The 17,616-nt window shown below is 39.7% G+C and overlaps 1 protein-coding gene across 5 annotated transcripts in view; it reads right to left on the reverse strand.

Annotated features, from left to right (window-relative positions):
* The window catches only part of LOC132199488 (innexin shaking-B), a 111,338-nt gene that overhangs the window by 5,556 nt on the left and 88,166 nt on the right, over positions 1–17,616 (reverse strand). For all 5 annotated transcript variants that reach the window (XM_059624254.1, XM_059624255.1, XM_059624251.1 and 2 more), the window contains 2 exons: positions 11,792–12,011; positions 9,750–10,352 (listed from right to left, as the gene is read on the reverse strand). In XM_059624254.1, the coding sequence (XP_059480237.1) occupies positions 9,754–10,352; positions 11,792–12,011 (819 nt within the window). In that variant the 3' untranslated portion in view covers positions 9,750–9,753. The remainder of the gene's footprint in view (positions 1–9,749; positions 10,353–11,791; positions 12,012–17,616) is intronic.

Raw genomic sequence — 17,616 nt, forward strand, 5'->3', positions numbered from 1 at the left:
AAATCGAACGCTCCATCTGGTGCAGGGACGAAAGCTCCATATTTTCGCCGCGCGCTCCACATTTCCCCGCGGCACATTTTTTTTTTTGCATAGGTGCACGATGATTTATTCGGCGGGCGCATCGGCGCGACTGCAGGTGGCACCACCAAAATTAACCCCTCGCGAGAGATAGAGAGGAAGAGAGATCGACACACACACACATGTGAAGTTGGCAGCCGCCAAATCAGATGCGACCGAAAACGGGGTCGATATAGCCGCGCGGATTCGAGTGCACGTTGCTGCTGCATTGCTCTCATTATTCGCAGACGGAATCTCAGAGACACCCATTCGGCTCTAGACGTTGCTGTTGTTTTTTTTTCTTTTTGCTCCTTTGCAATTGCGCGCGGCGGCGAATGAAGGAAGAGCCAGCGCACGACTTTTGGCAGAGTCGCCGAGCGCCATTAAAGAGGCCGAATTTATTCTGTACGCGAGTAATGGAGCTTAGAGAGGAAGAAAAAAAAGACAGAAAGAATGAGACACACATGTCTGTGCCTTTCTGCGAAGCGACTCTTCGGGGTTAACGCGGGGCATTGCGGTAAATTTAGCTCATCGGAATCAAGATCAAAGGAAATAAATTCGAGAAAAATTTCCCTCCTTATGAATAGATTTTAAAAGTCCTGGTTAACTCTTCTGAGAAATGGAGACTCAATGCAAAGCCAAACACAGGATTTGTTCAATTTAAAGGATTTGACTTTAATTCCTGAATCAATTAAGGGTCTTGATTAAAAGTTTTAAACGGCGGCCGAAAATTCAGCGTTTTCGTCGAGAAATCGCAAAATGAAAAGGACTTTTTGCGCTTGGTTGCCATCTTGGCCTAACAATCAAAAATGTGAAATTGTTGCTTGCAATTTGGATGGCCGTGACCCGAGCCACATTAGGTCAAGAAAATGCAACGAAAAAGAATTGAAAATAAATAAAATTATGTAAAATAAAAACAATAAAGTTGCTTGAAATGACCCTTTAATTAAAATTATTAAATTTTTTAGCACAAGTGAGATATAAAAGGGTTTGCTAAAAGTACTGCCATTTGTAAACTAATTTTTTTACAAAAAAAAACCTAAGGGAAATTTGTAGGAAATAAAACGCTCCTTCTGTTTGTAACAGTACAAAGTACTGCACAAATTTTTCTTATTAAAGAAAAAATTAAAAATCATAACACTTTTAAGTTATAGGATTTTTTTAGATTTTTTTCTGAAATAGCCAATCGATTCAGGGTGTCTTTTATAGTCTGAGTCTAAATTTTCGCAATAGAATGAATATCAAAACGTTCAATGAAAACTCTTCCATCTCGGAACAGGGGCACGACCCGTTTGAAAATTATTGATCTTACGTTGAAAAATTCGTTGAAACTGAGATTTTTTAAAGAAATAAACGGCCGTTTAAAATTAACTGAAATTTATCAATACTACTATTTTTTCACTCTTCAATGACGGCGAAATAACGTTTGTATTTTTCTCAATAATGTTTGATTTAAATTTAAAAAAAAACTCATCCTTTTGGCCGATCGATTCGATACGCTTTGAAGCTCTTGACTCCAAATTGTGACACACATTCGCCGTGTCCGCCCTCTTCTCCATCGCTGTATACGCAAGTGTATATGCAAATGAACGATGGCAAAAGCACAGCCGCAGATAGAAAGAAGACACGGTCGAAAAAATATGCAAATGCTGCGATCACCGGCTGTATCGGCAGCAGGCACGCGGGGAGGCCAAGCAATTTCTGCTGAAAGGAATCTTTTGTTCGCGCCGCGCTCGTTTTTCTCTCGTGCGCGCCGCCGAGTGCTCCCAATTTAAGAGAAGAATGGACGGGGAGCATCGATTTTGCGCCTGAGCTTTTAATTAGCAATAGCCAGACGTGATACCTCGCCGATTATGTTTGAGAGATACACTGCAGTGGAAAACAACGAAGCGGCGGCTTCATCGCCAAAGCGGAACAGCCACTCGCCTTTGTGTTTCGAAAAATGTAAAGGAGGCGGTTGGAGAGAGAAAAGCAGAAAAAGAAGCGACCGCCGATGTTGTTTGTTTCGCGGCTCCGCTTTGAACGGCGCCGAGATTAAAAAGAGATAATGCACCGCTCGTCAGAGTGAATTCAATTTCCCCTCCTCAGCTCGTCATTTCTGCTTGGCTTCAGACGACGATTAAAGCAGCTTCCTTTGACGTTAGAATAATTAGTTTCGTATTGATTTGTCTTTGTTGAATTTTATTTGCTGTCCATTGCAACAGAAATAACAGTCTCTTTTCTGGCTGCTTTCAATTTTTTTTTTAAATATGAATAAAATTTTATTATTGCAATGTAGAGATTCAGAAAATATAATTAATTCCATGCAAATAAAAAAAAATCACAAAAAATAATATTAAGAATAAGTCAGTACAATTTATTATTTTAATAATGTTGTCAAAGAGTCACAAAATAATAAAAAAAATATTTATGCTCGTCACAGATTAAGATTTTCTGCAACGATATACATTATTTGAAGGTTTTGATTGAGTTTTTGCGTTTTAATTTTTTAATATATCACGATTTTGGACCTTTTTTATAATTATTTTTAAATTTATATTTTCCAATCCTGAAAATCACGACGTTTCTGCTGGATTATTTCAGCCTGCGCTTCGCTTTCGAGGCGCACTGCAGTCATTCCTAAGGGACATTCGCTGAAACATCCATTCATCTACTAGCAGAGCGGATCGACCTCCGATACACTCTGATAGCAGTGAATTTTTTATCTTTTTCCTCTCCTTGTTCCGCGGCGCGGAGAGCGCCTGGAGACTTTTGATTTCCCTGTAAACAGCACCGGATTTGCATCGGCCGACGCTTATCGCCTGCGCCGGAGATGAATGAACTACTCGGGGTGGGTCTCGCTTCAGCTACCTGCGCGCTGCACACAGGTTAATATTTCACGCGGCTTAAGCAGTCAACAGCTCAGCGGAGTATTATTTGCTTAATACGCCGGCTGTTTACAAGCTCGTGCAGGAGAAACAAGGCTGCCGAGATTACTAATGAAGCCATCATCGCCCTCAGCTTTCTATTACGAGTTGCATTCCAGCGACGGGCGGCTAATGTGCAACTTCGGACTCGTTCGAGCCGCCACTTTCTCCGCAGTCGAAATTACACCGACACTTATGCGCACTACCAGAGCGAGAGCGGGTCTAATTTTGCAGGCCCGCAGAATTGGGGCATAAAAATTAATAATGCAGACGATGGCGTGAAGATTGGGACCCAAAAGTGATGCATTGCTTAATTTAAATTCCGCTTAATAACCAAATTGTAATTTGAACAATTCTAAATATTGTTTGGTTAAAAACGTTTGCACATATACAAAAAAAAATATCAAACCAAATAATTTATTTATTGTCTTCAACTTTGTTTTTAATACAGACAATAAATAAATTATTTTGTGAAGCAATCTGATCTTTTTTTTGTATATGTGCAAAAGTTTTTACCGGAAAGTTTAATTGATCTTTTTTTTTTTTTTAATTTCTTTGATTGATTGGAAATTTCAGCTCGTTTCTAATTTTGAATTTTTATTTTTAACAGATTGAAGAGGAATTTGATCAAAAATAATATCCTGGGAGCCTGAAAATAGGCAATTAGCTTCGGTTTCTCTGCCACCCCCGCGTGAAATATGGTTGCGTCGTTAAACTGCTTAGTCTCGCAGGATGCGCACCCGGCAAGAGATAAATATGCGGTGGTTCGCGCGAAACACGCGCGGCCTTTCGGTTTTTCGACCGGCCCAAGTGGGTCAACGTGTCAGCATATTGTGCTCTCTGTTTATCAACAATGACCAGCAGCAAGAAGGACGGCATTGTTGGCGTCCAAAGGCGGCACCACATGGCCCCTGAAGGTATTTTTCTTCATCCTGCCGCTTTTTTATGACCTGCGGGTAAATAAACAGACGAACGGCCGTGAAAAATAACGTGTCGTCTCTATTTTATTTCCGTTTATTTTTGCCTGATCAAATTTGCGCTGACAGGTTTCGTTTGCATATTTAACTCGATGCCGCGGCTGGCGGGCTATTGATTGAATTTGGACCAAAAAGCGGAATTTAATAATTTTAACCCTTTGTTGTGCAGAGTGAATACTAATTACTCGCGCTTGGGCTCTCGCTAACGTAAACTTTGCCCCGACCAATTCAATAGGCGACAGGATAAAAGGGCTGCCACCAAAATCTGCGCTGGGTAATTACTTTTGTGCTCAAATGTTTTTAAGGATCATGAAAATCGCACACAATAGAAGAAAAAAACAAAATTAAAATAGTAATAAAAGCAAGAAAAATTGAAAATTAAAACGATAATATTTTTAAACAGAAAAATATGTAATTTGATTAATAATAAATTAGAACAAATATTTCGATGAAAATTCTGCATTGTTAAAAATAAGGGAAGATTTTCCAGGAACTGAAGTTTCTTATTTTGATAATTAATGTTTGTTGATTTAGAACAATAATTAATTAAAAAAAAACTTTAAATAATTTATTCCAGCTTCATTGATCAAGGCAAAAACAGCGTGCGCAAGTTTTGACGTCATTTTCATCGAGGCAAAAGTGTGACCCATTTGGTGTCAGCGGAGCCGCCGTTCGGCCGGTCTCATTAATGCGGCGATTGGCGCAGAATAATCGAACAGGAAGTGCACGCGGCGGGAGGAGCGCCAGCGCCGTCGGATCATCAGCGTGGCCAACTTTGGCTCTGTTCTGCCGTCGACGGCTCGCTCGATAAAAGAAAACTCGCAGATTCGGAAGTGCATCATAAATCATGTGGCTCGTTGACACCAAGTGATAACTTAAGGCTGCGCCCGCCCGGCCGCTCGGGATTAGTCCCGGCGCTCATTCACTGGAGGGCCCATTGTTGGCTGTAACGTCGGATGATGCAATCAAAGTTGTATGTGCCCGGCCACTTTCGTGTCTGCTTTGTTTATCCGTCGCTGCTGCTTGTCCCTCGTCATGCGACAACCTTGACCCCGATCCTCCCGCAAATTCTGATACGCATCTGACGCCGCCCCGATTAGGAGCAGATCTGTTTATGCAACCGGCCGCACACGACGGTCCTCCCGGTTGCATAAGCTGGAAAATCTCCGCTCAAACGGATACGACCAGACAACGACGGAGCTTGAAAGGAACCTTTTTCAAATCTATTCCGAATCAGAAAATCTGAATTGGCTCCTGCTTTGATTTGAAGAATTTGTTTAACACATTGATCAAATAATTTTGATCAAATCTGGTCTTTATATATTTTGTAATTTTTCACTTTTGAGTTTTGACTAATAATAATTTTGTAAAAATGTGTTGAATTCATTTTCCAAAATTGGGTAGGCTTGAGAGGACGGAAAGAATTTTTCAAGATCTGGCACGATTCGCCTCGATTGCATTTGAATTCAGGCCTAGCGAAATAAATAAGCGCAGTAGATTCGTCAGTTGTAAATCTCGGCCGGTCCCCTCGCAGCATTTTTTTGTCCTTGCTTGCAGAATATGTATTTCCTTTTCATTTCTCGCTCCCCACTCGTGCGACAGGATTTTTCCTATCCGTGTTGCGCACTTTGCTGCACCAGCAGCGGCGGCAGGCCTGTCCGGAACGACCGACCCACTTCTGGCACCCGTCCTTTTTTCTCGGGTGGCATCAGCGGCAGCACCAATTGGTGGCTCTTTTGTTTTGGGTCCATTATTGTGCGGCGAATGATAAATGGCACGTGTGTGACGAGAGCGGGACAAAAAGAGCCGCCGGCCGACTTGAACAGAAGAAGCGGAATGTTGTGGCTGCGCGCGAAGAAAAAAGCTCAGTCAAAGAGAGTTTCGGCGGCAGTAAAAGTAGCACCTTATCGAGGTGCTTAATTTATCTTGTCATCAGAGAGCGAAACGACGACCGTTTCTCGCTCTGCAATCTGATAACGCGTCTCTTACTTTTATAATAATAATAATAATAATCTTGTGGCGGAGGCAGAGCGAGCGAGGGTAATAATAATAATAACTCGGCCGGCACACAGCAGGACGGAGGAGCGGAGAGCGCGAGGGCGCGCGCGACTTGGTAACAGCGAGCTTGCTTGGCGCACTGCAGTACTCAAGGCGTCACATCCACACACGCTCGCTCTCTCGCTCGCTCGCTCGGCGGCCACAGAGCAAACGCGGGGGCTCAAATATTTATATATATTAAACCGCACACTCGCCTGAGAAATTGGACGATACAATAGGAAAAACACCATCAGCACGACCGGAACCCTCGCACAATTTACGCTCAGAAATTCTTTAATATCGCGCGCCACCGGCCCCACCAGACTTGAAATTAAACAAATAATTTTCCCGTCAACTTGTTTACGAGGCCAAACCTGGAGCAATCGTAAAAACAAAATTTATTTTAGTACACGTACGTGACATCCTTTTTTGAAAAAGAAATTTTTTGATTTATAAATTCTGCGGAATAATGGAAATTACCGAAAGGACGGATTTTCAATACTATTTGTATACAATTTTCAAATTTTTATTGCCTGTATTTATTAATTGTTAGAAATTTTATCAATTTATTATTTAAATTCATCGGCATAGTAAACAGATAGCAATCTTTGGCAAATATTTATAAAATCAAGGAGCCGAAATGAGCGCCGCACATGGTTGAATTAGGCTGAGAACGTGCATGGCAAGTGTGCCACTTTCGCTCGGGCGACTTTTCGCCCCAATTTGGCGCTCGCTCATTCGCCCACCCGGAGAATTGAATTTGCACGCGCGAGAGGCATTAAATATGTTTAATGCGGTTTGCAGGCAAAACGCCGCCGAGCAGAAATTATGATAATAAATAAATTCAATGTAATTAGCCGCGGGAATTAATTAATCTTCTGGCCCGTTTGCTGATAAATGCCTCTGTCAGTTCAACATTTTGGATAATTAAGATTATATAAATTCACTGCAGCTTTTATTTCATTACGCTCGATCAGTTTCGCGCGCGTCACAGTGAAGCTTTTCCTTCCAAATCCCGAATGGCACGATCCGGCTCGCAGCTCGATTCAGTGGATGCAAATTAAAGCGTCACCATTAAGTTCTTGCCGGTTAATTGCCGCTTTATTTGAAAAGTGGCCAACGCGCTGAGTGGTTCCGAGGGTGACGTCAAAACAACACAGAAAAGGTCGATGAACACCGGCTCTTTTGGCCGCCCTTTCTTTTTTTCTTGGCGCGCGATTCGCACTCTCTGGACGAGCGCAGATGAAAGATGGAGCCCGACACTAATTTCGACTAGATAGCACTTTCAAACGCTGTGACTGATTAGTGTCGCTCTAAAAAGTCAGCTTTTAACTTAAAAGACCCTCATTTTTCACCGGATTTTTTTTTTTTTTTTTTTGAAATGCAATTATTCTTTTCGGCCTTTTCCTAGATTGATTAATTTAAATTAAAAAAATATTTGTTCATAATTATTACAAAATAATAATTAAATTTTTGTTTTAAATTGTAAGAAACAAGTAAAATATAAAAGACCTTTAGTTTCAGCCTTTTTTAAATACAATTCTTATTGCCGTCTACCATATTTATTATTTTAAATTAATAATAAACAAATTTGGTAAAATTAAAAAAAGTTTTGTAATAAATGATAAAAAATAAAATTGTTACTAATAATGAAGTATTAATATATCCGTCCCCCTCAGTTTTCATCCGTTTTGCTTTTGCTCTCTTCTATTTATTTAATTAAAAAATTTTACTAAATAAAAATGTTTTTAATTAAATTGTTAAGTTACAAGTAATATAATAACAATTTCATTGGTAGTTTATATATAGAGCGGAAAAAACTAAAACCATATCTGGCCGGCTCCATAATGCTTATTGCAAACTGAGCTAGACTCGAATTTCTGAGACAACGAAATACTCTCAAATCTGGAAGACAGGCAGATCTGCACAAAGCGCTTTCCAAAGTTTGCCTGCGAACGTGAAACAATCCGGAGCAGGTCAATATTTCGCCGACGCAGGATTAGCATATTAATATACACGTCTACGCTGCTATCTGAGCAAAGCATCTTATCCAAGCAACTTGACGGCGAGGTGACAAACGAGGACAAATTTGCGGCCGAGTGAGCAAGACGGGGGTGGAGGGATGATTTCAATTTCGTGACTAGATGGCAGATTGTCAGCAGAGGGTGTTGTTGACTAATTCATGGACGTCACAATTCGCCGTTTTGATAGCGAGCGATCCATATCTATTTACATATGCAAACTTGGCATTAGCCTCTCGCGGAATGCTGCATCGCATTAATGAAAACGGCAAATATCGAGCCCGGAGAGGGAGGGGGAGATGGGGTTGTACGTGATAACACCGCTGCTCTCCGTGCGTATTATGCGGCGGTTGCCTGCTTGTTATTACAGGAATGAGGTGCAAACCCAAACGCGGGCTTATTGCCGCTGCCGGGGCGGTTGCCACTTTGCCCTCTCGATACATATTTCATCTTTCGCTGCACAATTACTTTCTTCCTCTTCTTCATCGTCGACAAGCGAGAGAGAAACTCGCTCCCTTTCTCTCTCTCTCTCTAGGGCAAACGTGGCTCCTCGGGCTGTATCGCCGCGCTGCAGGCGTATGCAAATTAGGCAGGCACACGCCGCCGTGTGTAAAACTACAAACATCCGCATCATTATGTTTTCCCTTTCGAGTTGCGAATATTTCGCGGGTGGATTTAATTCTTAAATATGATTTCCCCGTTGTGTTTTTCGCCCCCGACCCATTTCCGAGCAGTGAATTTCGGTGCAGTTTAATTTCAAAAGTCGTAAATCCTAGAGTGGCTAAAGATAAATTTTAAAAAGGGGCAGTGGGTGCGTCGAGCGGTGGTCGAGTGCCAAATACGTTTTGCTCGGTGACACTTAAATTTATTGGGTTTTGTCCCGCCTGAAGTCTTGCTAGGCAAAAAGCGCGCCGCTTGCTCATCTGCACATTATAAACCGCACGCTCGTGTTTCTGGAGGAACAAGTTTTAGAAAATATAGGAAAGGGTCCCTGAAGAAAAACGTTGGGATTAACTTCATTTGCATAAATGTTATTTTTAATGGTGATTTGAATTAAAGTCGGCTATTCATCGATGGGTTTTGTGAGTTGTTTATTGTTTAAGAAAAAACAATATCATGTTCTACATGTTTTGGCTGCATTGAAAGCATTTTGACAAGAGTTAGTACAAAAAATCAATCTTTTTTTAATATTTGTCTTTCAAAGTAACAATTTTCCCTGAAAAATGATTTTAAGTTACATTTTGTCACAAAAGAAGTTTCAACACAAAATTTGATATTGAAAAAAATTTAAACAAATTAATTTTTAAAATAATTTTGATCAGAATATTGAAAAGTGTGTTTCACGGAAAATGTTACTTTGAAAGAAAAATATGTACAAAAAAAAAGACTGATTTTTTACTAATTCTTGTCAAAATGATTTCACAGGTCATGAATTATGGCTGCAGCACGCAGCCAAAATTTTTTTTCTTAAACAATAAACAACTCACGAAACCCATCGAGGAAAAGTCGATTTTAAATTCAAATCACCATGAATCAACCCTCGATCGTGAAATTCTACTACAAAGATAATTTTAATAATAACAATCAAGGATGTGCGTTGGTTTAACGACTTGAAAAATTTTACATCTGCAGTTTACGCAATTATAAACAAAAATTAAAATCTCGTCATTTTTCCGATTAATTGATAAGCATCGCCTCTGGGAAGTACATAAATGAAAGGAAAATAGTATAGAAAAAATTGTTGTACTTACCAAGTCATACATCAAGCGGATCTCTCCCTATGGTTGATCCATGGTGATGCATCAGATGTCCAGACTGTCCAGGATCGCCCCTGAGACTGCCTCCTAGGCCAACACCGGAGTTGGCCGCACTCAGCTTAGCGGCCAAGTCGTGCATTACATCTCGGAAGATGAGCGAGTCTACGTTCTCGCCAAGCATTGAGATCAGAAACCAGTCCCCCAACTTGGATTTTCGCACCAAAATGTCCAGCACGTCGCCCCTGATGAGGCGAAACCTGAGGCGCAGGAGGTACACGCGCATTCGCGGGCTCACGATCACGACGCAGCGGTACATGACGACTAACGCTGTCAGGCCCCCGAGGATGAGGAACCAGAACCAAAGGAAGACGTAGATCTTTTCGTTGACCACGTTGAGTGGCAGGATGCAGACCGCATCGTGGCGCTCCACCTCGCCCGACGTTCCGAACTTGTGAAATGTACACTTGGTCATTCGCGGGAAGATGAATATCATGGGGTCGATTCTGTCCTCTTGGTCACGGTCCAAGAAGGCGATCACATCAAAACCGAACGTCAGGAAAGCACCGTCGAAGAATTTGTTCATTAGGAACATTTGACCTGAAACACATCGCTCGCCGTCAGATAAAAATTCAATCGGCCGCAAGGCCGGGGGTGCCGTCGACAGGCCGCCGCTCTCTCTCTCTCGATAAGGGTGCAGTTTCGCGTGAAAGTGACAGCGTCATTTTTCAAGCCGCCGCACGCCATATTTTAGTGCAATTAGGCTGGCATTTATTTCACGTACATCGACCCCAACGACTCCATCGCACATCAAACCTTCCGTTATTATGAATTATTCGCGCCGATCGTATTGTTCGGCGCAATTAATCAACTCACTTGCAGCGCGCGAGAAAAACTATTAATTACCCTGCTGACGCGCCCGTCTGATATTTTTGTTTTGACCGCGCTCCGCTGCTAATTGTTTGCCACATAGTGATTTTGAAAAATTAATTGTGCTTTGAGTAGGTAGGCATCATTTGCAGAAGGTGTTGAAACAATAATAAAATTCTGACATTGAACGTGAAATACTACGATAAAAAAAATGTAAATATTAATTTAAAAAAAATAAATAAATAAATAAAACTTCCCATTTTTTTAATATTTTCATTCCTGGTGATTTGAATTGAAAGTCGGCTTTGCCTAAAAAAATTTAGTCTTCTCTCGACCTCCATGCTTAAAACACACGTTTTTCTATTCTGCCCAAAATTACTATAAAATTCAGTTTGTAAAAATATGTGCAAAAATTATTGTCATTTATGTGAAAAAAATTGTAACTGAAAAGAAATTTTCCATTAAAAGTTCATGAAAATTCTTCTAAAAATAAAAATTATTTACAAATTTTTATAAAAATAATTTCACAGCTCGTTAATTATGGCTGCAGCCAAATGATGGAGCGCAGTTTTCTTCTTAAACAATAAATAACTCACAGAACCCACCACGGAAAAGCTGACTTTAAATTCAAATCACCATGAATCAACCCTCCATTGTGAAATTCTACTTCAAAATTTTCGTTCCTGTCATTTTTTTTCATATATAAAAAATTAAGTTAATTCAATTTTGCCCCAATTTATTTTAAATTTCAAGCGTTAACAAAATTTATTTTTAACCAGCATTGGAAAACATATTTTTTTGTTTCATCCACTTTTAACACCATTTAACACATTTATAAAAAAGAGAAGAGTTTTCGCGGGAAAAGCGGTGAGAGTTATGAATGCAATATTTTCCACTCGACTCGGCCAATTAGCGTGAGCGGCGCGCAATAAAAATAGTCATAATTACACGGTCGGTGCTCTTTCAAGTGGCCGCGCGGCGCGGACCATTCAGACGAGAAAGCGAAAAGTGCAGCAACAAAGTCCCTCGGCAATAAATCTGGCGGCTCCCGGAGCTTTTTCCACGCCCGTCCGCGTAAACAAGCAAAGCGGAGAGCGGCAATTTAACGAATGAAGCTCGCGTCACCCTTGGAGAGCGGGGCCGATTTTGAAAGGGTGCGACCGACTCACCTACAACGTTGAGCAAGGCTAGTAGTTCGCATAGGTAGTACCTATATGCCCACCAGTTGTGATTCTTGAGATTATCCCACAGGTAGTCGAGTAACAACTTCTTCTTCTGTTTCTTCTCCACTTCTGAGCATATCCCCACGTCTAGGTCCATCATTAACGCGTGGATCTTCCCGCCTTCCCAGCTTTTCCACAACCATCTGGGCGCATAGAAAAGGATCGCCTGAAAGCACAAGAGAAGAGAGGTTCTAAGTACCACTGCAAACACACGCAAGCACCTGCCGAGAAAGCCTGCCAAGACGCGCTTTACTAATGATGTAAATGTTTCACGCTTCCCTGACCCCTTTCACGCTACACAAATGTTTTTCATATTCACAATATCAAAATTAAATTCAAATATAATTAGGTGAAAAACACATTTCTTTAGCCTGAAAGGTAAATAAGTTGCATGACTTTAAATATCCTTTGATTCCTTTGAAAAGCAACAATTTATCGCGAGTCTCTCCGAGTCAAAAGCACTCGCTTCTTTTCATTTATGAAACGCGCCTCTCTGCTGCGTGCTTTAATTTCCCAGGCCGAAATTAATGATTTCCAAGTGCCAAGTGACCCGCGGGCGTTCACAAAGCGGCTCATTGTGCAATAAGTCATTCAGCTCGACGCCCTCGTCGCGCTGCTTTTTGCTTTTTGCTTTTCAGTCTCAGTCGTCGTATCTCGTCACTTCATCAGCGACGGAAAGAAGGGCTTGTGGAGAATTCTAAAGCGATTTAACGGCGGCAGCACAACTAATTAACAGCAATTTGTATGCTTTGCCGAGACTCGGCGAATTTGATTCGCAGGCTGGCTCGTCGCACGCACCCTTTGATCCTAAGGACGAACAACGCAATCAGCTCTCGTTCGAACGTCGAGAAAGGAATTTCGCATTCCCGTTGCGTTTGTTTGCGGCCTGTTTGCTGAAGGCAGAGGCGTTTCGTTTGTTTTGAGAGGTTCTCTCGAGCAAAGGGTTGTGCAAAAGCCTCTCTTCAATTTCAATTGTCTCTAAATGAAATAAAGTAGAGTGCTTACATTTTTAAAGCAAACATTTCCAATTTTATTGTTGAAATAAGTTGTTTTCATTTGTAACTCAATGTGGACAAATAAAAACAACAATAATAATTTGTTTGATAAAATTGACTCTCATGGAGATGATCATGGAAATGAAAAGATCGTTGTGAAGATTGTTTTTATTTAAAAAACAAAAGGCACCACAAAATGAGTTTTTTTTTTGGCAATTTTGCTGATCTTTTTCTCTTGCTCATGAAAATAGGGTTAAAGATCGTGACCAAAACTGGTAGAGAGCCATTTTTTTGTTAATAAAATCAATTTTAGCAAGAGGAAAAGCCCAATCCCTTTATTTAAACAGTAATAATTGAACAAATGTTTACTAAAAATTTCATTTTTTTTTTAAATTTAGTAAAAAACGTTTGTTAATTTTTTAATAAAATTTATTATTATTTTTAAAAATTATTAAATTTGAAAAAATTTAACACCAAATCTGTTTTTTTTTTTAATGCTTTACTTTTTTTGATAATTACTATTCAATTCCTTAGGAATATTTTATCACGTTCTTCAAAATGTTAAGAATTTTGAACATTCAAGTTTGGCCAAGTTTTTGATTAGACAGAGAGTGAACTGCTGCATTGCCTCGAGTTGAAAGGTTACGCCAAGTTTCTCTTTCTCTGTGTCTTGCCTGCCAAAGTGGGGGTTTGCAACTTCTTAAGCTTTGACTAAAGCCGTCGCCCGCAGCTCAGTGCGAGCCCCGCCATTTACGTTTTATGCGAGAGTCAAGCGCAACTCTTTTATTCTCACAGAGCGTTATTATTCGGCCCTGATTGACGGCACGCGAGGCCCAATTTTGTTTGGATATTTCATTAGGCGGCGTCTTTCCGCGCTGGGCGGTGTGTTTTGCGTTCGCACGGCCTCTCGCGAGCCATTTAAATAAATAGAGCAAGTCATCGTCTTTTCATAAGTAGAATATAATGAAGGAAACCGCGGCTCCCACGCGCGGGTATGGATTTTTTCGCCGCATCCCGAAAACGCAAACACGGAATCGCGAGAGTTGTTCAGACAAAAGTATAGATTCAGCTCTGTTTATTTCTCCAAGGCTGGAAATTGGCTGGCAAGCGAGCTAAATATTTTTATTTCCGCCGGGATTGATGCTGCTGACGCGTTTTATTGTGGAAATATGCAAATGTGCGGCGCTCGCACAGCGAGCGAAATCAACGCCGTTATGCAGCCGGGAATATAAATCAGCGGCAAAAGCAGCCAGCTTGCTTTTATTTATCGAGCGTGGAATAACAATAATCGGGAATTTGGCAAAAGTTTTATTCCACACCCTCTGGAAAATTCCCAGCCTTAATAATATATTTTCTCGGATTTATTCTTTTCCAAATCATTTGCAAGTCAACATATGCGTATAAATTGATCGCCTTAAATAGGTCAGTAGACCAAAAATTCTGAACAATTAAACACGACTGCCAAGTTGACCAAGAAACGGAAAAGAAGAAATCGGGCTTTTCCTCGTTGTAAAAAAACGGCTCTACCAGTTTCGGTCACGGTCAGCGCAAGAAAATACAAAATAATCAACAAAAAAGAAAAAAAAACACGTTTTAACATAAAATTAAAATCTGACCGAGAAACCACTGTTAAGTTAATTCAGACTGAAAGTTATTTTAAGTTCTTTTCTGTTTTAATATTTGTCTGAATGGACAATAGATAAATAAAATATATTAAAAAATAATAAATATTTAAAAAATCTAATTTGCTGAATTTTAAAAAGTTATTTTTTTAACACATCAATAAGTTTATTTTAATTATCATTATTTATTTTTTTTAATTTATTTTTTAAATAATTTAAAATTTAAAATAATTTTAAATTTGAGAAAAGATTGTTATAAAACAGCGCTGTTGTATATTACAAAAGCAACTTTTTATATAAAAAAATCGTACCCTAAACTAACACTTGTGCCCCACTTTATTTAAGGGATGCATCGCGGTGTGAGAGAGAAATGAAGCGATTTTGTTGGAACCGCCGTTGTCAGCGCGAGTGAATTCGGCTGCCGCTGCTTTTGCCGAGAGCACGTCGGTGCTTTGAATTTATCGAGAAAAAATGCCGCGAGTGCGTTTGATAGATAGATCGGAGCGCGGCGGCAAATGTATCGATGGCAGAAAATCAATAGCTGCTCCTCCGCATCACGCGGTCCATCTAGCCGGAGAATCCATCCGTCGGTTGTGTTTGGTCAGTGTGAAAGGCCAAGCAAGAGCCACTCGAGCATTTTTGCATCAGATGAGACAAGTGGGCTTTTTTTCTTCTCCTTTTCTTTTGCTCCCACAGAGCGAGCAGAGAAATGAGAGATATACGTGTCGGGGGCACAAAGAGCAGTGAAAGTATTGACATTTTGTTCACTCTCTGCAAAAGGGTTGTGCGGCTGCGAGATGCGAACGAAAATTTCTTTGGCACTCGATGTGCGCGGCAAGCAAAGTTTCAGGTGTTTTTTTTCCCCGACGCACGCACCCCTTTCTTGTGTTCCCGCGCGCTGAAATATGACAATACACTCGCTCGCAAAAGTGCTTTTGAAGTGTGAAATGGCAGTTTCATAGCTCAACGAGACGGTTAAAGGGACCGACTAACATATGCAAATAGAAAAAATATCGTAAATTCTTCGCTAACGCCATATTTCACAAAAATACAAGCTTAAAAATGAAAAATATCAACAATATAATATGGAAATGAAGATATCAAACTTTTCCTCCTTGCAAACTTTTTTTATTAACAAAAATATTTGTAATAAATAATTATATTAAATTAGTACTTGTGACTAATCGCCCTGACGTGGAATTACGTTCCGAGACAACGAGATATTTGAGACAAAGCCGGTGTAAAAAAGTAAGAAAAATTCCTGTTGTGATAATAAACAATTTTAATTGAGGGCGAAAATTTCCCAAAATTAAAATTCTTTAAAACCACCCCAATCATAGCCGAAACAGCTGTCCAGCACAAAACAGCGGACAGATTGGGGTGGGTTTAAAGAAAATTTTAATTTTGGGAAATTTTCGCCCCCAATTAAAATTGTTTATTATCACAACAGGAATTTTTCTAACTTTTTTACACCGGCTTAGTCTCAAATATCTCGTTGTCTCGGAACGTAATTCCACGTCAGGGCGATTAGTCACAAGTACTAATTTAATTATTTCCCGTTTCGAGTGGTTTCTTTGGGTTTTAAATTCTCAAAAAATAATTATAATTTTTATTATATGTTATTTCATAAAATATAACAATTTTTCATTAATAAAAACAGTGTTTTTACTTAAAAATTTCAAATTAAATAAATTTGATTTAGTAAAACTAATTTTTGTATAAAATAATTTTTTATAAAATTGATTTTTTTTAAATAAATACAATTAACCCGATCTCGTTATTTCGGTTATTTCCATGATCATCTGCTCGAGTGTCAATTTCTTTAAACAAACTTTATAACAATTCACATTATTCCTTAACCATTGAAAAAGTCTCAACATTTGCATCTTCTTGTTTTGCTTAAATTTGGAGTTAAACTTCAGATGAACATCTTGTACAAATTTAGACAAGTTTTAATGAATTGCAAATCATGTGAATTTTATGCACATATTTAAGCACAAAATTTTCATTTTACCCATTCAAAGTGAAACATTAATAATAATAATATAAAAAAACTTCAATTTTTATGTTGGTTTTATGGGATAAAATAATTTAATCCGACATTAAATGACCTCAATTATCATATTAAAACCGTTTGCACTCCATGAATTAGCGTTGCCAGGTTCAAGCCACAGTTAAAATAAATTAAAATTTCTAAAGAGCTCCTCTGGCGTTCAAATGAAATTAATGAAAACTAGTAGCTAGTGGAGTGCAAACATAGACGAGGACAAACAAGCAAACAACCCGGCCGGCAAATGAATTAAACGATGAATAATGGCCCTTTGAAAAGCAGCGAGTCCCGTGCAAATGATGCAGCCGATTAAAAATTCATCGCACTGCTGTTTATTTCTCGGGGCGTGTAAATCAAAGGCGACAATTCGCCGACCATGACTGCCTGTTTCTAAATTATAAATGAGAGAGCGACCGAGTGTGCTGTTTTTTGCTCTCGCGCACCGGCCATGAATGCTAAACAATGCGAAATATGTAAATTAATACAGGGGATCATCCCGTGCTTTTTTCCACTCGTCTTCTTGGATTACACGACGGCGACACCGCGTTTTTTCACTCGTGTCCGAAGCCGCTTTCATTTTCCCCCACAAGTGTATAAAAATAGACGATGCAGTTGTTGCTTCTTATCCCGCCTTTTGCTGCATTGGATCTGCAGTCAGCCACTTTCTTTCCAGGGGGAAGTTTTTAGGTAAATTAAGTGGCGCGGCCCAGTGCGGAACGAAGAATTGCTCCCAACTGCACGTGCGAGCAAAGAAAAGAAATATTCTGCCAACTTTCGCTGGGGATCTCCCTTAGACAATTCCAACGTCAGAGCCAAATATTTGGTTAATCTAATTAGAATCCTTTTCTTTCTTCCCTCTTTCGGGCGCGCAATTCTTTTGCGCGTCGGCAAAGTTTATGAAGTGCAAAAGGGAAAGCACAAGAAATTAACAGGCAAAAGTTTCGCAGTTTGCAGCGAATGTTTCAAAAAGACTTTCCAGATTAGGCGTCGCTAAATTTTCAAATTAATTCGCTCAAAATCTGCATTCCGGGTGAATTAATTTCATTTATAAATAGAATTTACCAAGGACGCAAAAGAATTCATCATGTTTTGAATTTTTTTTTT

This window comes from Neocloeon triangulifer, unplaced genomic scaffold, assembly GCF_031216515.1.
Source record: "Neocloeon triangulifer isolate White Clay Creek 2 clone unplaced genomic scaffold, ASM3121651v1 ptg000014l, whole genome shotgun sequence".
Taxonomy (NCBI): domain Eukaryota; kingdom Metazoa; phylum Arthropoda; class Insecta; order Ephemeroptera; family Baetidae; genus Neocloeon; species Neocloeon triangulifer.